This window comes from Cygnus atratus, chromosome 2 (genome assembly GCF_013377495.2).
Source record: "Cygnus atratus isolate AKBS03 ecotype Queensland, Australia chromosome 2, CAtr_DNAZoo_HiC_assembly, whole genome shotgun sequence".
Classification (NCBI taxonomy): Eukaryota; Metazoa; Chordata; class Aves; order Anseriformes; family Anatidae; genus Cygnus; species Cygnus atratus.
Window position 1 is genome coordinate 138,345,900 of NC_066363.1, and position 22,332 is coordinate 138,368,231.

The 22,332-nt window shown below is 37.9% G+C and overlaps 1 protein-coding gene across 1 annotated transcript in view; it reads left to right on the forward strand.

The window, feature by feature from the left end:
• VPS13B (vacuolar protein sorting 13 homolog B) overlaps positions 1-22,332 on the forward strand; it is a 476,457-nt gene that overhangs the window by 401,555 nt on the left and 52,570 nt on the right. The window contains exons 40-43 of the mRNA XM_035546369.2: positions 4,534-4,730; positions 12,502-12,683; positions 14,455-14,804; positions 21,062-21,223. Of these exons, the coding sequence (XP_035402262.1) occupies positions 4,534-4,730; positions 12,502-12,683; positions 14,455-14,804; positions 21,062-21,223 (891 nt within the window). The remainder of the gene's footprint in view (positions 1-4,533; positions 4,731-12,501; positions 12,684-14,454; positions 14,805-21,061; positions 21,224-22,332) is intronic.

Genomic DNA, 22,332 nt, shown 5'->3' on the forward strand with positions numbered 1-22,332 from the left:
TGAGGCTATCACATACAGTATTTTGAATTTTTACTTCTAACATGTAGATGACATCTTGAAATATACTCTATCTTGCTCTGGTAGATTTCTTGACATCCTGCAGTGAAGTTAGGAAAAATTTCCTGAGTAAAAGTAAATAGGAATAATCTTTTCAGCGTGCCTACCAGCCTGCTTTAATTGGTAGCTGGTATGTTCCTTCTGGCTGCTCATACAGCTGAGTCCAGTGGTTGCTAATCTGCCTTTCCAAATTCTTTAGAATTCACTTAGGAGGTTACCGTGAAGTTCCTAAAAAGTAAGCGCGCTGTGTTAGACTATACAAGAGCCTTAAGAGGAGTAGTTAATGTCTTTTTGCCATAATAATTGTTTTGATCATTTTGTTTTGCCATCTTTTCCTCAAGATCAGTTTCCCTACCACCTACTGAGTAACTGTATTTTTTATTATTTTTTTTAATAATATGTGTGAAATCTGGTTGTGGTTTTTTCAAGCTTTCCCTCTTCCTTTATCTTCAGTGTTTATTTTCAATCTCTATGTTAGTTTCCTCTAGCCTTACTAATTGTTTTATGTTTTTCATACTGCAGTGCCACTTGTGAAATTCCTTTATTGTGCTCTTCAACAACTTCTTTCAGCTCATTAATCTTAGCAGGAATAGAATTTATCATCTTGCTTAATCTCTTCTAAAATGTCTGCTACTTGCCATTGTGTTCTAGTTTTGTGAGATTCTTGTTAGAGATTATTTTCCTTGCATATTGGAAAAAATGCTATGTTGTGAGATGTGATCTGAAAGAAATAAATACCCTACAATAATAGGATAGCTTTTCAAGACTTTTGTTGTACGTGGTACACAACAGCATTGACAAGAAAAGATAACTTAGGTGTTGGGCCAAGTTGAAACCAAGTATTCCAATATATTGAATCAGACTCCTAAAAATGTCAATGTCATTTCAAGACTAAGATTTAAAAATAAATGGAAATAAAGACTGCAGTTTAAATCTGTGTCATATTTTCAGAAATACCTGTGCAACCATGAAAGGCTGCAATCGTTTGTTAGAATCATATAATTCCAAGACCTTGTGGAAATATAGCAAATATTACTTTTTTTAAAAAAAAAAAAAAAAAAAGATGTTTTATCACCAGTGGAGGCTGTGAAGGCTTAGAAAATATGTATGTGAGTGTGAATGGCTCCACAATGTAGTATAGAAGATATCACATGGTGGAAGTTACTATTTATATGTTTAGTTAGCACAGGGAAATTTCCCCGGATATATCAGTATTTGAATGAAAGGAACATTATTGTGGCATTGTAATTTTGAGTGTTTGTCCACAGGCATTAAAGCCTAAAAAATAGCCAACACTAAGAAGTTTTGAAGAACTATATTATGAAAATAATATATATGCTATATCATGAAAATGATCTTAATTCAACTCTATAGTGACACTAAGAGCAAAAAGAATAAGTACAACTTGACTTTGAAACATAGCTACAAGCATAATAATGTAATGTTTCGTATTACTGTTATTGTGCACAGTCCCATTGCAGAGCTGGCAAAACAGAACCAAGAAGGATGTTTTCTGGGTCACCAAGCCCAGTCTCCTCCCATCAGGGGCAATGTTGGTTGCTGTTTCCATCTTATTAACAAATCAAGCTTTTAAGGGCAGCTATGATGGGCACAAAGGCTGTGCTCAAACCTCCTCCTCTTTCTTTTTTTTTCTTCTGGTTTCTGGCAGAAACTCAATAGAAGAGCAACTCCAAGTTTTCTTCTTTTGAGAGCAACTCAGTTTTAACCTGGAGTTTCTCTGGACCTTTTCCTCTTTTAACTGTTCATCTCCCGAGGTGTCTGGAGAAACGCCTTTTGTTTTGCTTGAATTGGTCCTCGACACTGCACGGATTCCACTGTGAGCAAGTTGAAGCACTTCTAACATGAATAATTAGAAATGCGTGCCACAGTCCAGATGTGGCCCACTGGTGTCTTATACAAGTCAGTTAATATTTGTCCCTCTCTTTTGCAAATATCTCACCTGATGTTTCTCAGGATGGCATTTGCTTTTTCCAGGCATCATCCTACTGCCTCGTAATTTTCCAGTTGACACTTAGAGGTTTGCACCATTTTCGATTGGATATGCAGCATATAAAGGATATATTGCTATCTTACGCATCTGATATGCACTCTTTGTTGTTAAATCAATCCCTTTTTCTCAGACTCAAGTCTTTGAAATTGTATTGGCATTCCTGATTGATAGTCTTATGCTACTCTATGTTACATATGTTAATATCATCAGAGTTTTGCTAGCAGTTATCAGATTTATATTTTATATAAAGATATATATTTTATATTTATATTTTTTTTCCATCCTGACCTAAAAAAAGTTAGTGGTTGTGGTTGCTGTCTTCAGGTATCACTGTGACTTGACTGATGTAGTAAAAAATCTTTTTTTCTGGCTTTGTGGTTCCACATGTTAATTCTTGCAGAATTCTTTGGTGCAGATTATTTATGTTCCTTTGCTCTCCCCAGCTTGAACCACTGAGCTCCCTGAATTTTCCTTCTTAACCTTCATTCCCATTAATTAATTAACCTGCTGTCACCTCCATGTGCACTGTAGTCCTTACTGAGTAACAAGAAAAAATACTCATGCAGCTTTTTTTTTTTTCGGTTGTGTCTAGATTTATTTAAATTTCTACCATGTTCCCAATTCTTTCCTGGTTATTTATATTTGTGTGTATACACACATACACAGATTTAAAAAAAAAAAAAAAAAGGAGTAGCACATATGTGAATACATATGTGTTTTTTTTGTTGTTGTTTTTAATATTTACTTTCCAGCAACTTCACTTTTAGTATTTCTTGGGTATGTAAAAGTGTCGTAACTGTGGATTTTTGTATCTTAATTGTAAAATCTTCCTGTCTTACTGAGCTAGCATTTATTTTAAATTCACATTTTCATTCACGTTCATAATATTTAAAAAAAAAAAAGTCTAAGACGCACTCCTTTAATTTTATTTTTTTATTAAAATTTGTTTTATGATTTATTTAGAAATGTTTCTAATAACTTTCTTTCCAGATGAGTGGTGCAGCCAGGAATAATCGAAGTGGTTTATTTGCAGACTTAAAATTAGGGACATGATTAAACTGAAGTTATGTATTTATTAGGCTTGGTTTCCCAAAGCACGCAGTTGTCTAAATTGCATATTCCATGAAAGAAAAGATGATGTGATTATGAGTACGTTATGATTTGTCCCAGGATTTTTATTCATGTGTTGACCTTCCACATGGCATTATGTTGCCCATCAATATTTTTCCTCTGTATCTTTGATGATTTTAATATGGCAATTAGTAAATTAGTAATTAACAAGTTGATGTTTTGGTATGCATTAACACTAAAAGAGCACGTTTAAATAAAAAGTTAGTTTTAATGATCACAGAATCGTCTAGGTTGGAAGAGACCTCCAAGATCACCTAGTCCAACCTCTGACCTAACACTAACAAGTCCTTCACTAAACCATATCACTAAGCTCTACATCTAAACGTCTTTTAAAGACCTCCAGGGACGGTGACTCAACCACTTCCCTGGGCAGCCCATTCCAATGCGTAACAATCCTTTAGGTAAAGAAGTTTTTCCTAATATCCAACCTAAACCTCCCCTGGCACAACTTTAGCCCATTCCCCCTTGTCCTGTCACCAGGCACGTGGGAGAATAGACCAACCTCCACCTCGCTACAGCCTCCTTTAAGGTACCTGTAGAGAGCGATAAGGTCGCCCCTGAGCCTCCTCTTCTCCAGGCTGAACAATCCCAGCTCCCTCAGTAGCTCCTTGTAAAACTTGTTCTCCAGACCCCTCACCAGCTTCGTTGCCCTTCTCTGGACTCTCTCGAGCACCTCCATGTCCTTCTTGTAGTGAGGGGCCCAAAACTGAACACAGTACTCGAGGTGCGGCCTCACCAGAGCCGAGTACAGGGGCACAATCGCTTCCCTAGACCTGCTGGCCACACTGCTTCTTATACAAGCCAGGGTGCTGTTGGCCTTCTTGGCCACCTGAGCACACTGCTGGCTTATATTCAGCCAACTATCAACCAGTACTCCCAGGTCCTTCTCTGCCAGGCAGTTTTCTAACCACTCATCTCCCAGCCTGTAGCTCTGCTTGGGGTTGTTGTGCCCCAGGTGCAGGACCCGGCAATGATGATTAAAATTTATTCCATAGTACACTGTAATGACATCTGATGGTTTGGGGTTTTTTTGACTGCATAATACAAATCATGGTTTGTTGCATTGTCTTTGTTATTCTTGGGTACTATGGAACAAATAGTTATTTCTGTACCTAGTAAGAGAAAGCCTGAAATGTTATGCTGCATTAAAATTCAAAAAAATGTTTTAATTTAAGTAAAGACAGCACAGAATCTGAGTAATAGTTACAATTCTGATTTTCCACACTACAGCTTTTGTTTAGTTTAGTTAGTTTTCCATTTTTAGTGTGTACAATAAATGCCATTATATTAATGATGAAGAATAAAGTAATTACAACTTATCCATTTTATCACAGATTCCTTGCAGCTTGGAGTACTGGGACGAGCTTCAGAAATCATTTGTTGCATTCCGGGAATTCAGTCTATCAGAAAGCAAAGTCTGTGAACTACAGCTGCCCAGCATCAACCTTGTGCGTGATCAGAAGGAGCTCATAGCCTCCGATCTTTGGAGGATTGTCCTGAACAGCAGTCAGAATGCGGCTGATGACCAAAGGTAATCTTAAAGCAGGAGGGGAAAACAGAAATCTAATGCTACACTCTTGAGAGATCTTTCTCAAGAGACTTAGGAAAAAAAAATGCTATTTTCATATATGGTAAGAGGAATGGATCTTAAACAAGCTTTGGACTGTCATTCACCTTCACACAAGGTCATGGAGTGTGTGCAAAAAGAGCTCTCAGATTTACAGACAGCCTGGAAGCATTATAATTTTCTGAATACGAGAATTACTGAAAAGTGAAGAGAATCGGTTAGGCCAGGTCCTGAAACTGCACAAGGTATTAAAATTGGGTGATTAACAAAAGGAGACTGAGACACATATAACGTACTACGTTATGTACTATACTACATTGTATAATGTAGTAGTGATCATTCTTCTTTCATGTATCCCCCCCATACATCACCTTTTAACTGACCTCGGTGCAAGCCAATGACTAAAACAAGCCATATGTCTATTAAATATATTTATTTTTAAAAATCTAGTTTTTCAAGAATAATACATTTTTATTTACACTGCTTGCTTACTATGCTACCAGTAAAAATTGTTTGGGGATCAATTTTTCATTATGTCTACAGCTTCCACCTTCAAATGTTGTACATTGAAGTTCTGTCATTGTACGCTCTGAATTCACTCTGTATTCATTCAGTTATAGTTAATATGTAGAGTCAGAAGAAATGAGTGCAAGGTGGCTTCATAAACAGCAGTGGAATTGCTGTCAAAGACCTTCTTAACATCTGTAGTTAGAGCAGAGAACCCAGAATGACCTTTTTGAATCATTGGTATTTGCTGATTGTCGATGGCTGTGTATGAACACATGCTTGAGTGCATGTGTAGTATTCACATATATGTACATGATGCTACAGAATCAGAGAAATCAGGAAATATGAACATGGCTAACAAAATCAATGAAGAAAATTAAACATCTGGTTTCCATTAATAGTATCAGGTTGGAAATGATTTCTTGATGTTAATTGTGAAAGAATGCATTTTCATCATTGAGAAGTTAAGTGTTTCAGACAAGGTTAATTCCTCTGAATGTGGGACCTTGGCAAAATTGCCTTCCTGGTCAGCTTAACACCACAGAAATGTGAACTCGGTGGGAACTGAAAATGAAGTAGTGAAATTTAGTAGATTTTTTTTTATCAAGGCATTTTACACTGTAATCATGCATATTGTTTTTTGCTCAAATAGGGTTCATCACTATATGCAGTGTTTCATTCAGGGAGCTCTGATAAGCTAATGAGTAGTAATTCTTAAGAAGGAATCTATGGTTTAAATGAAATAGAAATAATAACAAAAAAAATCATAACACCAGTTTGGACTGTGTCTAACATCAGAAATATTTTAGAGCACAACATGCATTCACCTGCCCAGAAGGCCTAAACTCATGAGTTTTCAGCTAGAAGGCTACAAGCCTTCTGCAGAATAGTGAACATCCTCACTGGTTTTTCAAGATAAAAATGAGGTAAAAATACTGAATGGCCTTGAGGTATCAGAAGACTCCTAGGAGGACAATTTCTCTGTCCACAGCAATGACACTGTTCTCCAGGTTGTGTGTATATACAAAGAACTAAACCAGAAACTACATCTGAAATAAAAGGATTTAAACTGAACCAGTTCACTGAATAGGGAAGGCAGGAAGGAAAGAAGGCAGTAAAAAGCATGCACTACACCACTTAAGCATTTGAACAGAAGAGAAAAAAAAAAAAAAAAAGAGAGAGAAAGAGGGAAGTTGAGGGAAGGTGCCTTGAACTGCCAGCTCCTTTAGGCACCAACACAGAGACTGCAGAGTCGCTAGCCTGGATGCTTTTGGTGGTCTGATGAATGTATAATTATTTTATGAATTTAAACCTAAATATGCTAACAGTAGACTGGAAATTTAAGAATTCATGTGGGTCACGGTGAACTCCACTGAGAAGCCAGGAACCTGAGGGGTGCATGAGGCAAGCCTTCAGTTTCAGTCAGAGAAAAGACAAGGCTGTATTCCCTGCCGTTTTGGATAGAAGTTCAAACTGATCTCTCCTTATATGAACTTCAAACAAGGCTACACTGCAAACTTTCTTAAGCACAGACTGATGTGGAAGTAGTAGTCCTGATTAGTCTGGAGTGAGCCTTCTCAAAGAAACTTAATGGATCAGGAAAAGAGTAGCTGCTTCTCAGAGATGAGTCTTTGACCCATGGTGTTCAAGGCACAGGATCTCTTTCTTGGAACTAGAGCAAATAGTGTCAATGGCATATCATTGACCTGGATGTTTTGAGACCATTTACAACTACTGAAATACATGCAATTACAGCTAAGGAGTGGAATAAATTTAAGGTAAAATTAAGGTAAGAGTTAAGCCCCAAAGGATGAAGTTTATTTAAAGAGAAATCTTGTTTAGGAGATGGTGACAGATATTGTGGACTTGGCAAGGAAGGGCAGCCTTTCTAGACCCCTCGTAGGGTAGGAAGTCCATGTTAGCAGTAGCTTTCCGGAAGCTGTAGCTCTTGTCTTCATCAAATGAACATACTGCAACCAGTGTGGATGTTTTCTTGTGACCAAGCACACTCAAATGTACTCGATATTCTACCTGACCAAAAAATCCCCAACTTTTTTATTTTTGAGAGAGACTGCCCCGTGTCTCAGTAAGTGTCCAATGTTAGGCTTCTTTCTAAAGCAAGCAAGTATTTAACGTGAGATCTTACATACTTGTGAGAAGAGCCACAAGGGTCAGTGCCAACTGTTAGACCAGGGCTGAGAGGTCTGCAACTGAGACCGAGATGCAATGATTGTATAAAAGTTGAATCTCAGTTTGCCTGTGGACACCTGACAATTTGACATTAATAACATGATGAAACCATACGACTGATTAGAAAATTTTATTCACTACTAATGGGAGAGGATAAAAATGCTTAGTCTTGTTGAAGTTTATTTTCTTAGTTTGATCTTCTATTTTGGATCAGACCCTAACAGCTGCCATATGCACACAGCTGCTGCTCAGTGATAATATTTTTTTTGCTTCAAATTCTACAGGGTTGTGGGTTTTTTTTTGTTAAAACCTTTATGATATGCTAATTATTAATACTAGAGAGCAGATCCCTTGTGTTTTAAGTACTTTATTAGTGATTCCTAACATCAGTAATAAAGTATGAAACGTATATGGCTCGTGTGACAGGAAAACAACAAGGTTTGTGAGAAGATGTGGATCCAGCTGATATGTTGAGTAGTAGCTGGCAGGCTGAAGTAGTATCAAGCACAGTGAATATGGGAACATGCAACAATGTCATGATCCAAATGCTGTGGTATGCAAGCTCTTTCTGAGATTGATCAGGAAGTAATTAGAAGTAGAAAAATCGAGGAGCTATCTGGCTGTAGACATAATACATATGTGTACATTGTTTATTTTTAAGAGTATTGTAGGTCATTCATTGAAGAATGAGTAAGGTTTGAATGAATATTCACAAAAGTTTATTCAATGAATGAACAAACTTGAAATCTTAAGTGCAATAATTTACCATCTCCTCGGGGTTTTAGTGTCGTGTCTATGGAAAGAATCATATCTGGCATAAGTGACAATTCATGGACAACCTTAAAATAGGGGATTAAATGGAAATTATCTTAGAATACATTATTTTTATAGGTTACATTTGCATTTTGCAGAGCTAGCAAGTTATAATCATAATGGCTTTTATTTAGGGCTCAGTTTGGGTGGTGAGACACTAAAGCTGCTCCCCAGTTTGGTAGGGAAGAGTTTATCATTCTTTGTTTAAATGGGTTACATTCCAAGATGTTTTATACATTTGTGTATCTCCTGTGTAATGTAAACAGTATTTTTATAATTAATGACATACTAATGTGAAATAGTAATAGAAAACACCTTAAAATACAAACCGTGAAACAAGTACAAAAACTTTTAAATAAGCCTTAAATTGCCTCTTTTTATAAAATTAAAGTGAGAAATCATGATCATGTTTCCTGCTAATTGTTTTAGCTTTTATTCAAAGTAGATGATGTACTGGATTTTGACCTCCTACACTTTGAGTTCAGACCAGCATTTGAGTCATAAATTAAATGCGTTAAGTGGTCCCTTTCTACTTCCCAGTGGATATTTTCCCATGTTGTGGTTTCATCACAAATGGCAGTTTTGGTTTAAATATTCCACTCTTAAAATAACAAGAATAATGCAGGTCACTGTTAAGTCATTGTTCCCAGTTGCCATATAGCTAGCTTGAACTGCTTCGCATGATGTGAAATTATCATACTTTATAATATATAATGACTTCAGCTGTAACTATTTTCCATTTTAAAAATTCTGATACGTAAGGATAATGAAAAGAAAATTCTGGTCTTCTGAAGTCAAATATTTTTTATTTAGAATTTCCTCTGGTTCTGCATCCCACAGCATGTTGCGCTTAACACGACACAGCAGAAGCTAGCTCCTCCTTTTCTTCCCAGCTGAAAAATGGTGGACAGGCCACAGTGCATTTGGTACCTCTAGAACAGCCAAGAGAATGCAGGATTATTTTGTTATTGTATCATTGGATGCACAAATTTCGATTTCACAGTCAGATCTACTTCTGTGCTTTGGGCAGCTAGGAAAACACTGATGAAAGAATCTTCGTTGTATCTCTTTACAGATAATTTCCAGGAAGTGATTTTCTCTCTGTAGCATCACTTTTCCTTCCAAAATGTTTAACCTACATTGTCCTGCTCTTCCCAGTCCTTCACTGCCAGCACTTGTCCCTTCCCTAGCACAGGAGGTGATGCAAAGCCAGTTGCATCTCAGGGAGCAGCATTGTTCTCCTCTCATTTGCTTTTTCTCTCTGGCTATTTTTTAAGGACTCTGAAGTTTGTTAGCGAGTCATGTCAATAGTGGGACCTTTTGGTTTCTAATGTGATTCTCCATGAAGAAACAAAAAGCAGATTTGAATCTTCTTGTTCCCAACATCATGAGTTTCAGAATATTACCTCCACTTGGTCTGTTGCTTGTAGGGCAGAAAAATCCGAGCAAAGTATTTCCTCCAGCATCAAGCATGCCGTTTTGTCCTCTAATCACTGGGGCAATCCCAAGCACAAATACAGGCTGGGTGGAGAATGGATTGAGCACAGCCCTGAGGAGAACGACCCGGGGGTGTTGGTGGATGAGAAGCTCAACATGAGCCAGCAATGTGTGCTTGCAGCCCAGAAAGCCAACTGTATCCTGAGCTGCATCAAAAGCAGCATGGTCAGCAGGGCGAGGGAGGAGACTGTCCCCCTCTGCTCTGCTCTCGTGAGATCCCACCTGGCGTTCAGCTCTGGGGCCCCAGCACAAGAAGGACATGGACCTATGTCCAGAGGTCCAGAGGAGGGCCACAAAGACGGCTGCAGGTTCAGAGAAGGGCCACAAAGATGCTCAGAGGGTTGGAGCACCTCTCCTATGAGGACAGGCTGAGGCAGTTGGGGTTGTTCAGCTCAGAGAAGAGAAGGCTCTGGGGAGACCTTAGTGCATCCTTCCGGTACCTAAAGGGGGGCCTACAAGAAAGCTGGAGAAAACACTGTCAGGGAGTGTAGTGATAGGACAAGCGGGAACATTTTTAAACTAAAAGAGGGTAGATTAGACACAAGGAAGAAATTCCTCACTCAGAGGGCGGTGAGGCAGTGGCACAGGCGGTGAGGCAGTGGCACAGGCTGCACAGGGAAGCTGTGGACACCCCATCCCTGGAGGTGCTCAAGGCCAGGCTGGATGGGGCTTTGTGCAACCTGGTCTGGTGGGAGGTGTCCCTGCCCATGGCAGGGGGTTGGAACTGGGTAGGCTTTCAGGTCATTTTCAACCCAAACCATTCTGTGGATTGGGGTTATGAGTGGGAAGTAACAGAGGTTCCATCACAGTAAAATACTTAATAAGGAATAAGCAGGTATATAAAATTTGACTAAATAAGAATTTGGGGGTTGTTTTTTTTATTATTAATATTTTATAAAAATATCCATATCAAAGGGGAAAAATTGCTGAGCCACTGATAGGTTTGTTTCCAAGGAAAATATTTTTTTAATTTCAGAAATAAATTCCCTTCTATTTTACTGCAGTAAGAGTTATAGCTGTTTTGTGCAAAGTAAGACTTAATTCACAGTATCAGTCTTTTTTTTTTTTAAGTTCCTCAGTTTGGTTAACATTTGTTTGCACCCCTCTACCATTATTCTGCTTTCATTCCATACACCCCTGCAGTTCTGTTTCTAATCAAAATGCAACGGGCAAGAATTCTTACAATATTGAGAGTTATTCTGAGAGAACTAACCAGTTTCACAGATTCAAAAGTATTTAATGGTCTAAATCAAAATGTGAATTTTGGTGGGTTGGGGATTGTTTTCAAGTTCTGTTGCAGCAATCTAAGGAATACCCATGGAAGAGCAAAGAAAAACATCCCATTTCTCTGACTCTAGTGCAGTGTCATAGATGTTTTATCATGTGAACCCAAAGAAAGAAATTATTTCCAAAGGTGCCAGTTCATGAAAGACCTAAAACACTATTTTTGAAACACAAACAGGCCATTGAAGACATAGAGAAGCAACGAAAAGCATCTGAAAACCTGATTAAGGGAGGTGTCTTTCATCTTTCAGCAACCTAGTCCATTCTTTATATCCTGCCTCGATGCTTTGACAACTAGCTTATCTTTATTTGAGTTTTACTGCTACACAAGCATTTAAATTTACATCCACAAATCTAATGCTGGATTTAATCTCATAAATAAATACCATACTAGCTAATTATTGTAACACAAAATAGTATTGATAAATTTACCCATCAGTGGACTTTCACGCATTATAGATGAATGTTTTGAGTGCCTACATATTTGTGCCTGATTTTGTAGAGGCACACGGGGAATAAGGAAAATCACATTTTCACAAAAATCACAAAACATGTTTATTTGAAACCCAATATTCAAATTTAAACTATTTTAAAATAGAGGTAGTGTTTGACTGAGAATACAGACTTAATTTTCAGGTCTTAAATCAAGATTATGCTTTCAAATGAAAACTCTTAGTGCCAAACTGCAAAGGGAGTGAGAATGAGGAACATTAAGGATAGATTTGGCTTAAATTAGAAAGTTTATTTGTACTTCAGTGGTGTCTTAGCAACCTATAGAATTGTGATATAGTTTTTGTTCCTCTCAAGAGACTGAAAGATAATGCTTGGAAATATTCATGGGGTCAGGAACACTGCTAGGAAAAAAAAATCAGTGGGGTGGCATTTTAAATGTATAGTAAATATGTTGTAATAGGTGTTAGTAAAAGACTGTGGGCTGACCTTGTAACAGTCAGAGATTCTTTTTAAGTGATGACTGTAGAATGAGAAGGATAATGGAAAGAAAGCTTACGGGGACAAGGTTTGAACATAAAAATAGTTAAGATGGTTGTGAGTTGGTTTCCTTAAAATTGAATGAAAAATTGTTGTCTTGGCCACACTAACTTTCAGATCATTTTCATATGTACTTTGTTTAGCTATTTCAATTATTAAATATAATTGATATCTTTAATTTTTATTTTATGTAAATATGCTTTTTTTCTGTGATTCAGGTGTTTCAGTCAGTAAATTGAACATTCGCTCTGATACAAAAATTGTTGGATTGCAATCTTGTCTGAGATGTTCTGCTTAAGGAAAAATATATACATTGACATTAGTAGTTAAATGTGAAACAATGTGGTGACATTGGCTGTGTCTGAAAACCAACACAGCACATGCTCAATTCCTACTGTAAAGTGATAAAATCCTGCAACTGCTGAACCACCGCTTTGTTCTCTGCCTTCCACAGCTCAGAAAGTGAATCTGGCTCACAAAGTGCATGCGATCAGCTTGTAACTCCTACAGCATTAGCAGCTTGTACCAGGGTTGACTCCTGCTTTACTCCTTGGTTTGTGCCGTCACTCAGTGTGTTGGTCCAATTTACTTATTTGGAAGTCCACCTCTGCCATCACCTTGATCAGCTAGGCACAGGTATGTATTCCTTCATGTAGAATAATAAAAGCAAGTTGTTCATATGTACTGCTTCATCATCATTTTGCTCTCTGTGTTCCCCATTTCCTCTTTCAAACAGCCGTTCTTGCAATAAATTATCACCAACAGCCACCAGTGGTACAGTCTTAAGGGTAAAACTCATGACTTCCATTCTGTGCACGGAAAAAGTAAATGCTGTAAGCAGTGCAGCTAGCTGATCAGCCCCCTTCCTCCCTCAGGCGTGGGTAACTGTAGAAGCAGTCCAGTTTTCCTAGTCTGATTAGTGGCAGCAGGTGCCACTTCATTTCCGAGCCATCTTAGTGGATGAATTTGATCTTCTAAATTTTCCAGCATATTATCAGTGCTATTAAAATATTTGAAGATTTTGCAACCCGCTTAGTAAGAGTTCCTTGGAAGAGCTCTGAGAACTGCAGATTTAACTGTTATTTCAATTATGATCACTTTTGGAGCTACATCTGGTTTTGTTCAGCACTCTCTGTCACTGCATTAATGACAAATACATTCCAAGAGATCTTTAGATTATTGTCTGATTTTCAAATGCCAGGGATGCTTTCCTTGGAAGATGAGCAAATATCTTAGATAAATTTGACAGGACCAGCTTTTTTACTCTTTTTCAAGAGTAATTTTGGTGGGGGTTTTTTGCAAATATTATAATATATTCATCATCAAATCATTCCAAGTCTGACACTCAACATCTAGCAAGCAATTATTTGCCTGTCATCTACCTCTATCTGCACATAATCTTCTTCACTAGTGCATTCAAATTCCAGATGCATGATCTTGAAAATCACATACACTGGAAAAAGCAAAAAAACAGATTAAAGTCAAACACAGGTGGTTTTTTTTTTCAACAACGACTGAGTTTATGCTGATGCTGCTACTGTTCTTGATATAGCACCTAAAAATCTTAAGATTTGGGGTTCTGCTCTACTATGTTATACACAAAGGGAGCACAAAGCTTATTGCATCCATTATACTTTTATAGAATAATAGGCCTTGATCCTGGAAAGTGGTCAGTTTTTTGGTTCCAAATTTGTAGAGCACTTGAGCATATGCTAATTTTAAGCATGTGAGCTGTTCCAGCAATATAAATAATAGCATCAGTGGAAATACTTGCATGCCTAATGTTAAACAAGCAGCATACATGCTTTGCACTGTCTGCTGCCACGGTGCTGCACTTGCAGGGCTGAGACTTCAGTGAATACGACAAAATCTTTTTGATGATATATTTCTCATGCTTTAGTCTCAGGATACTGTTTTGTTTAATTCTTAGTATTACAGGGTGATATGTCATATCTCCACATGTTTGTGGTCTTGGGTACTCTGTAGATGCAGCAAAGACATTTTTCTTTGTGGAGCTTATTAACCTGATCAATCACAATTTCAGCAAATGTTATATTGCTGATTTCTATTGCATTTATAATGAGCTATGTGTGGAACTTCATATACATCTACTGTAGCAAAAGCTCCCACAAAAATATGGTCTCTGCTCCAAATGGTTGACAATCTGAAGTATTGTGTGGTTTGTAGGTAAAACAGTTTGGTTGTCTCTGTTGTTGGTCTCTTTACCATGAAATGAATTTAGTTTGCAGTTACATTTTTAATTTCAGATTTCAGAAATGTCTACACTCTTATGAATTTTATTTGTTTAAATCACATGTACGAGCAGTTAAAAATAATTTGCAAAAACATGCATGATGTGGCAATAGTGATGTTCTAGTCTAACCTTGTTTGTTCTTTTACTTTTCAGCACCACCAAAGTTTCTTCAGCCATTTTTATCTGATAAGAGCATGCCATCTGAACTAGAATACATGATAATTTCCTTTGATGAGCCTCATGTTTATCTTCGTCAGTGGAGAGATGAGTCAATGTTCCAGGAGATCCAGTTTTCATCTCAAGCCGACTGTAAACTTCTGGAGTGCCGAAACGTGACAATGCAGAGTGTTGTGAAGCCTTTCAAAATCTGGGGGCAGACAGCCATTTCCAGCAGCACAGTAGGAAGGCTATTTGACTGCACAATAATGGTGGACCCCATTTTGATCAACTTTGGCCAATATGCAATTCATTCTCTAAATACAGCAATTCAAGCTTGGCAGCAGGTATGCTGATCTAATAGTGAGAAAAAATAAATTTTGTAGCTATTTTGATTAATTTAGTAGCAAATTAGGATGATTCTGAACTGAATTCATTTAAAGAATTCCAAGATATAAAAATTTATACTAAAAGTGTTCCATGATAGCAGTGAAAATTAGGAGACAATGACTCCTTTTATATATAAAGGTAAATGTAGGCTGAACAGCTTGAGTTTCAGGGAAATTACATGGATTTGTATCAGACTAATCAGAATCTTGGTCTTGAAATGCACAATATTCTGTTAATTTATGAAAAGGTGAATGATGCATGATATGTAAGCACAGCTCACTCTAAGCGGTAGAGCGTATTGTTTCCAGTTACTGTTTCTATCCTTATTTGAAGTTCAACACTAGTTTCACATTACATGCTGTACAAGCAGCATTAATGGCTGAAGCCGGTCCCAGCATAAAGAACCTTGCTTCTGCAATGACCCCTTGAAGGCCTGTAATTCCCTTATTCCAGTATAGCCTTGAAATCAAATCATTCTCTTCATCTGCCTGAAGACCTATGTGGAGCCTGGGAATTAATTACCTATCATGGCACTACAATAACAAAGCCCCCAAAAAAGGATAAAACATCTGTTTTATATCAAAAAAAAATCTTTTTTAAGGGCATTCCATGGTTTTCTTGTTGCAAAAGGACATTCATAAAACAAGATCTAGTGTGATTTAAATCTTTACAGCTGGCTCAAATATCAATGTGAACAAAAATCTTTGTAGCTCCAATTTCTGTTTTTTGTCATATTTTGAACAATGCTTTTAATAAAAAACAAACATAGAAAGTATAAGAGAGTCCCTGGTAGGCTATTTAAACCCCAAATATTTCTGACTTAGAACTAGTCTCTCATCTAAGACATGTGTGGCAACTACTGCAAAATGGCCTTCAGAAAGGTCAGTTTCCTCTTAGGATGGGAAAAAAGTCTCTCAGACGTAGTTATACATATAAATAAAATATGGTGCATAAATATTTAAATGTTTTAAACCATATCACAGTGTGAATGACTGACTGACTACTCTGTGCCTTGAAGGAATATTCAGAGTTGAAAAAATGGAATTGTATATTTGATTAAGTAGAGCCATATGTCGCCTAGTATATTGCTGACAGGTACATTCTATGAATAGTTGGTACTGATTTATACATGGATTTGGCAATGTTAACATGAGCCACAGGAGGATATACTTCTGTAATTGTTGCTGTAATTTTCTCGTTTCCTCTCATGTCAAGGGTACTTGCCACCATGTTCTGATGTGGTGGGTACCTAGCCCTGAGTATTTGAGATTAAAAACTTGCACCGCTTTGAAATTAGGGAACAGTTAACACACAAGTATGTTCAAAATGGCTTATTAAATTAATTGTTACAAAGATGTTTTGTATGTGGCTTTACCTCCAGATTGGTGGAGAAGGGAGCACTGCACAGGGAAGGAATGAATTTCGCAATGATAAGCATAGTTTGATGTTTGCTGTCCACACAAAAAAAAAACAATATAGATGCTGCCAACTAGAAACATGAATTTAATAAGCAGGAAAGGTTATTTGAATTCTCCACATATTTTTTAGTGGATTAATATCTGAAACAAGTGATGCTGTAGTCAGTGGACGGACAGATGAAGCATAAAACAATTTGGCCTTGCACCTTTAGGTCAGGAGTTCAAGATTGACACAAGCCTCTGTCAGTGTCTTAGTTTCCTAGATATGTACTCATTTTTCTGTTAGGTAATGCTTACCATTTTGAAAGTAGATTAAGCCTAAAAAACAGCAGGCATACGACTTGCTTTTACTTCTAAGTCACATGCTGAAAATCTGAGAGGATTAGCACTTTTTAAAAACTGTTTGCCCTTTTGGCATATTTCACTGTCTAGTCTGAAATCCCTGCTTAAATACAAGCAATAACAGGCTAATGAATGTCTAAAAACAAAGCTAAAGTAACAGTTTTAATAATCAAGTAGCTAGGCAGGGAAAATAGAGATCGTTATTAATTGATTCTAGTATTTAATAACATACGGAGTATCAAGCAAGATATAAAATGTGTGTATCCTGTGAATATACAACGTGGGGTTTGTTTGTTTGGTTTTTGTTCACTCCCTTTATTTGGGTACTTAATCCTTCACAAATTGTTTCATAGCATTAGTGCTTTGTGATATGTAGAGACACAGGGTCAGCTGAGAAAACAGCTCCCCAGGTATGGCATGAAGTGAGTATTCCTGAGGAGAGACTATTCCTCTGTGGTGTCCCACTGTAAATGTTTTCCTAAACCCCTCAGAAGTTATAAAAGCTCCTGTTTTAAACCTGCTTTAAACCATTAGAGCTTCTTTTCCTCGAGGTCTGCGTGGTCCTTAACCTTTCTGTTAGCAGTTGCATAAGTTTTCTTAATGAGCCGGGATCAGTCAAAATGACATCAATGATCACAGCAGTTTCCCTGTCTTTCTACCCCAAGCACAAAGAACAAAGGAAAACGGTACAGAAAGCTTTCGTGTTGCTTCGGTTTAAGTTTCTAGCTGATAACGTCTGTGTGCTCCCATGAGAATGAAGTTACAACAAAGCTTAATCAGAAGAAAAATGTTCTTTTCTCTTGGAGGAACTTGGAGGGAGATAAGAAATTGCTGAAGACTTTGTCTGAAAAACATTAATAAGTACTGGAGAGAGAAAGAGTGTGTGTGTGTGCGTGTGCTTGCACAGGTCTTCGGTAGCTTGTGAAGCATGCAGAAAATAACTTTGTACACATAAAGGGGCCTATGCTTTTATGGTTTGTTTCCAGATCCAGAAACGCTTTGAAATAGCTGTGAGCTGAGATGTGAGCAGAAAGTCCTGAGACAGGCAAAGCCTGGTGACTAGTATCATGTGGGGTGTTTTTCCCCTCTCTGAATAGAATTCACAAAATATTTGAAAGCCCAATAAATGAGAGACACTTTCCAGGCCTCTCAGAGAGAAAAGAACAGCTGAAAAATGATCTAAAGAGGGGCAGGAAATTGTCCCCCAGGAACTGACCCTAATCTGTATCTGATTCAGGCTGTTGATCTTGTGCTGATTCTTTTGATTTGCAGTTTTAATTCAGAGAAGGATTTTTTTCCTAATCCAGACTTAGGTGTTTTCAACTGCTGGAGTCATCATTCAGCCCTTCAGCATCACTGCCACACAAATGGCTCAGTTCTGCTTGTTTTTATTATGTATGGTTTCTTTACACTCACTTTTATCAATCAGTCCTCTTTCTGATTGTATTTTTTTGTCTGTTATTTTTTGGTTTGTTTTGTCCCTTTCTGTGTATTGTAGAAGCTTCTGCTGTCAAACTTCAGCAGTACCTTTGGGATGCGTTTCCCTGTGATGCGTGCATCAGGGACTGAAAAGCATGGGTGCTATTCCGCCAGAGGAAAATCTCCCTCATTTACTGCAAGGAGAATGAGAGTTTTCCCTAGAACCCTACCTGCACAGTCCATTGCTGTTGTACTGAGCTAAAGAATGCCCAATTTCCTTGATAATCCTTTAGTCATCTGTTATTATCAATACTTGAGGCATCAGTAGCTATCTGTTAAGCCTAGCAGCACAGAACAACTTCCTATTACGCAAATCTTGGTGGTTTCTTGGTTAAAACTTTGGGACTGTTACAAAATCAAATAATAATGTAATTAAAATATCTCTCTGGCTTAAGTTTGAGAAGTGTTGCTGTTAAAAGCAATGGATTCTAGTAGCATAACATTTAAGACTAATGATGGCAGTTGTTCCTCAGCACCAAAATGGATGCAAATCTATTAATAATCCCTTGTGTGACCATATTCCCCCAGTACAATTTAGGAGTTCTGTACATGCCAAAAAGTCAAGACAGAAAACTGAAGCTTGCTAGATTCCCTTTTCAATTCAGAAAATGCAAGAACCAATAGTCAAGTAAAAGAAGGAAGTTCATCCTCTTATTTTGTTTTTCTTTCTCAGACTTTCTGTGCGTAATCAGCAAGACAAACCTATTGGAGTAAAACAATTTTCTTAAATTCCCCTGGGTTGTATCTAGGTTTGACTATAACAACATGTTGAGCTCTATGGATACCAAATCCTCCCTTTTAAAAAGAACATTTTGCAAAGCTGTAACAGGGAAATATATATATTTGTGGTAGACTTATGGGTATGTGGGTATGGCAGCTTGACAGTAAAAAGTCATAGATCCACCACTAGAAAATGCCAAAATAAACTGTGCACTCTGAAGTGGCACTGTAAATGTCAGCCTTTAGCATACCCAGATCTGCTACTACATGGGATACAGACGTGCTCTGTAATGAGTTCTACTGCTTTGAAAAAGTGAGATTTTGATTATGCCAGGCTAACTGTTGTTTCACAAAAGATGCCTGGTCTTACACATAAGAATTCATGAGATTTGGAGAGAAGTTTTAATCTAAATATTCCCATGCTTCGATACTTTCAAAGTTTGTTTTTTTTTTTTTGCACAAATGCTCACAGTGAACCATTTTGACATATGGTCTCAAAGGGAATCACAACCTGTCCATAGACGTGCACCTTAGGTTCTTCTGAAGTTAGTAACAGCAGTGAGTGTGCATTCAAGGATGTTAAATTGGTCATACTTAGCACAATTCCCTTTTCAGAAAATCTGTTCAACGTGTATCACCCAGCAATGTGCTATGAGCAATGTACCAAACTGTTTTTCATGGATAACTATGGATCCATAGGGAACTATCAGGAAGTATTTTTTTCTCTCTTTTTTGATCTCTGAATATCTGCAGGCTTCAACCCACATGGTTATCAAAGAACTAGAGACCCATATGATCACAGACAGAGGAGGTGCTACCTTCATTATGTCTTTTTAAAAGGTCCACCGAGAGAGCAAGGAGGGGAAATAGAATCTGCTCTCAAAGACCGTGGAGGTCCCTTAAGTTAGAGAAAACGTCATGGGAATGAAGGATGAGAAAAGAGCAGCTGGGCTATATTGTGGGAAGAAGGGAACCGACCAATAATTAAGCATTGTCAAAAGTATGTGATAGGTCAAAAACAGGTAACGAAAAACACAAGAAGATGATTTTATTTTTTTTTATGTTACACCCATTAAATTGCACGAATGCTGTCCAAATAGTGTTTTCTTGTAGTTGCTTGTAAGTGGACAGTGCCAGACCATTAGTGACAAGGACAGAAATTCCCAGGTTGGAAATTAGGAGAAATTTCTTCTCAGGTTAGAAACTAGGAGAAACTTCTTCTCAGAAAGAGCAGTCAGGCACTGGGACGGGTTGCCCAGGGAGGTGGTGGAGTCACCGTCACTGGGAGTGTTTAAGGAAATGTTGGACGTGGTGCTTAGGGACATGGTTTAGTGGGTGACATTGGTGGTAGGGGGATGGTTGGACCAGGTGATCTTGGAGGGCTTTTCCAACCTTGGTGAGTCTGTGATACTAGATGAGGGACAATCTTCAAATCAAATTGTCAGTCACACTTCGACCTCTCCTCTATAGGGGATTATAATTTGGGCTTTCAGGGATGGAAGACCTGTAGCTCTGGTAATTTTTGACTATCATACAGTCTTACTGTGTCAACAGAATGAAAAGTATCCAAATGAAAAGTGGAGAGAGAGACGTAAGAATGCTCTAGACAGGATAAAGAGTATTGTGAAATCTAAAATAATTTCAAAACCTGTGATACTCTTTGATGCTTTCATATTGGACGATCAAATTACAAGATGTATCTTCAAACTAGCCTTGTGGATCTGTGAAAATACTCTCCCCACATGTCCATTTATTTATTTATTTATTTTTAAGTGTTGCAGTATCTGGAGAGAGAGTCTTCTCCTGACCCACAGCAACATTTCAAACTAAAGGCTGTAGCTGGGGAAGGGGCACTGCAGCCTGTTGGCCTGAGAAATCAGTTGTCAAGCTTGGAGAATCCTCTCCATGTTTCTCTGATCAGCCTGTAGTGTCTCTCCTGCCCTATGTGCCATGTCATTTCCCATTGAGGTTAATTTTTTTGAAGTCTTTTTCATCAGTTAGGAAATCTATTTTTTATTTTAGTTTTAAATGTTTAAGGTTTGCATTGCAGAAAAATAAAGGAATATACGTTCTTAGTTACATTTTGTCAAACCAAACACTAGTTTTTGCTGAGAGTAGAATACTGTGAGACCAAGGCTAATGGCAAGAGATCTTAAAGCATTTCTGTGTTGTAACAGTCGCCACTGGGCAGACAGCTGCCAAACGTCTTGCAATTAATCTGATGCTTATTGGCTTTCATATTCTTTTCCTTTCAGAACCAATGCCCTGAGGCAGAGGAGTTGGTCTTCAGCCATTTTGTGATCTGTAATGACACACAGGAGACACTGCGGTTTGGCCAGGTGGATACTGATGAAAATATTTTGCTGGCTAGTCTCCACAGTCACCAGTACAGCTGGCGCTCTCACAAGTCCCCACAGGTATGTCAGAAACAGCCCTTCAAATGCAGCAACTGCTAGAACTGACCGGTGGCTTTATGCATTGATTTTCTCTACGGTGTCAACTATCTGCAATGCTCCAGTTCCTTCAGGAGCCACATGCTGTGGCTACATCAGAAAGAAAAGGTAAACAAAGAGTGAGGAAAGCCAGAAGTGTTTAGAAGTTACTCAAGGGTGGATCTGCATGTGCACAACCGCTTTCTGTAAAACTGAGCGTTTGTAGAAACTGAAGCTTCTGAAAAAAAGCAAAAGAAGATTGCTTGCCAGGTTTTTATAACTAAGTGATCAGTGTCTGTTTTCTGTGATGTACATTAGAGATTTGGGGAATTTTTTTAATGAATTGTTTTTACCAGAAGCATCTGTTCACTGAAATTGTTTGCAGAATAGGGTCAAACTGGACAAATCTCCCAACTCACCATGTGCTTGCATTGGAAAAGAACGGAAATCGTCAGAAACATCCCATTTATATAGTTCAAGTAATGCAGTTTCTGTGGTTTTCTTTTTTCTTTTTTCTTTTTTTTTTTGTTCTTTTAGGGATAAACACTGAAACCAAAATAAAATAATTTAAAATTGTCAACATTTCAATGAAACCAGGTTCTTGGTTTTCTTGAGCAGTGTTGAAAAGTGGGCTTTTCTTTCTGATTCAGGATAAGGCAGGATTTAAAATTTAATAGAAGGTATTTATGGGACAGCAAAAACATTTCTTCTCTCTTTTTAGTATACACCCAGCTTCTGCTGAGTGATACACTGGAGACCTATGCTACCCTCCTTGCTGAGCAGCAGTCCTGTGCTGGAGAGTTACTGACATTTTTACAGAACCTGGGAGAAGTGTAGTGGCTCTGGTTTCCTAGCTCCTGTAGAGCCTTGGAAAATACCAGCGCTAGGACATCAAAAAGAAGGTGAAGTTTGGATGGTCACTCTCAACAGGAATTGTGCCCACTTCCCCTACCACCAAGTTTCACTGGGAAACAGAGATGACAAACTTACTGTGGTTCTTGTTCATATGTCAGTGGTTATGCAAAACTAATGAATTTTACATGAATGCTGTAATCTCTGCAGAGCAAATTCAGCCAGAGTAAACACTTGCAGTT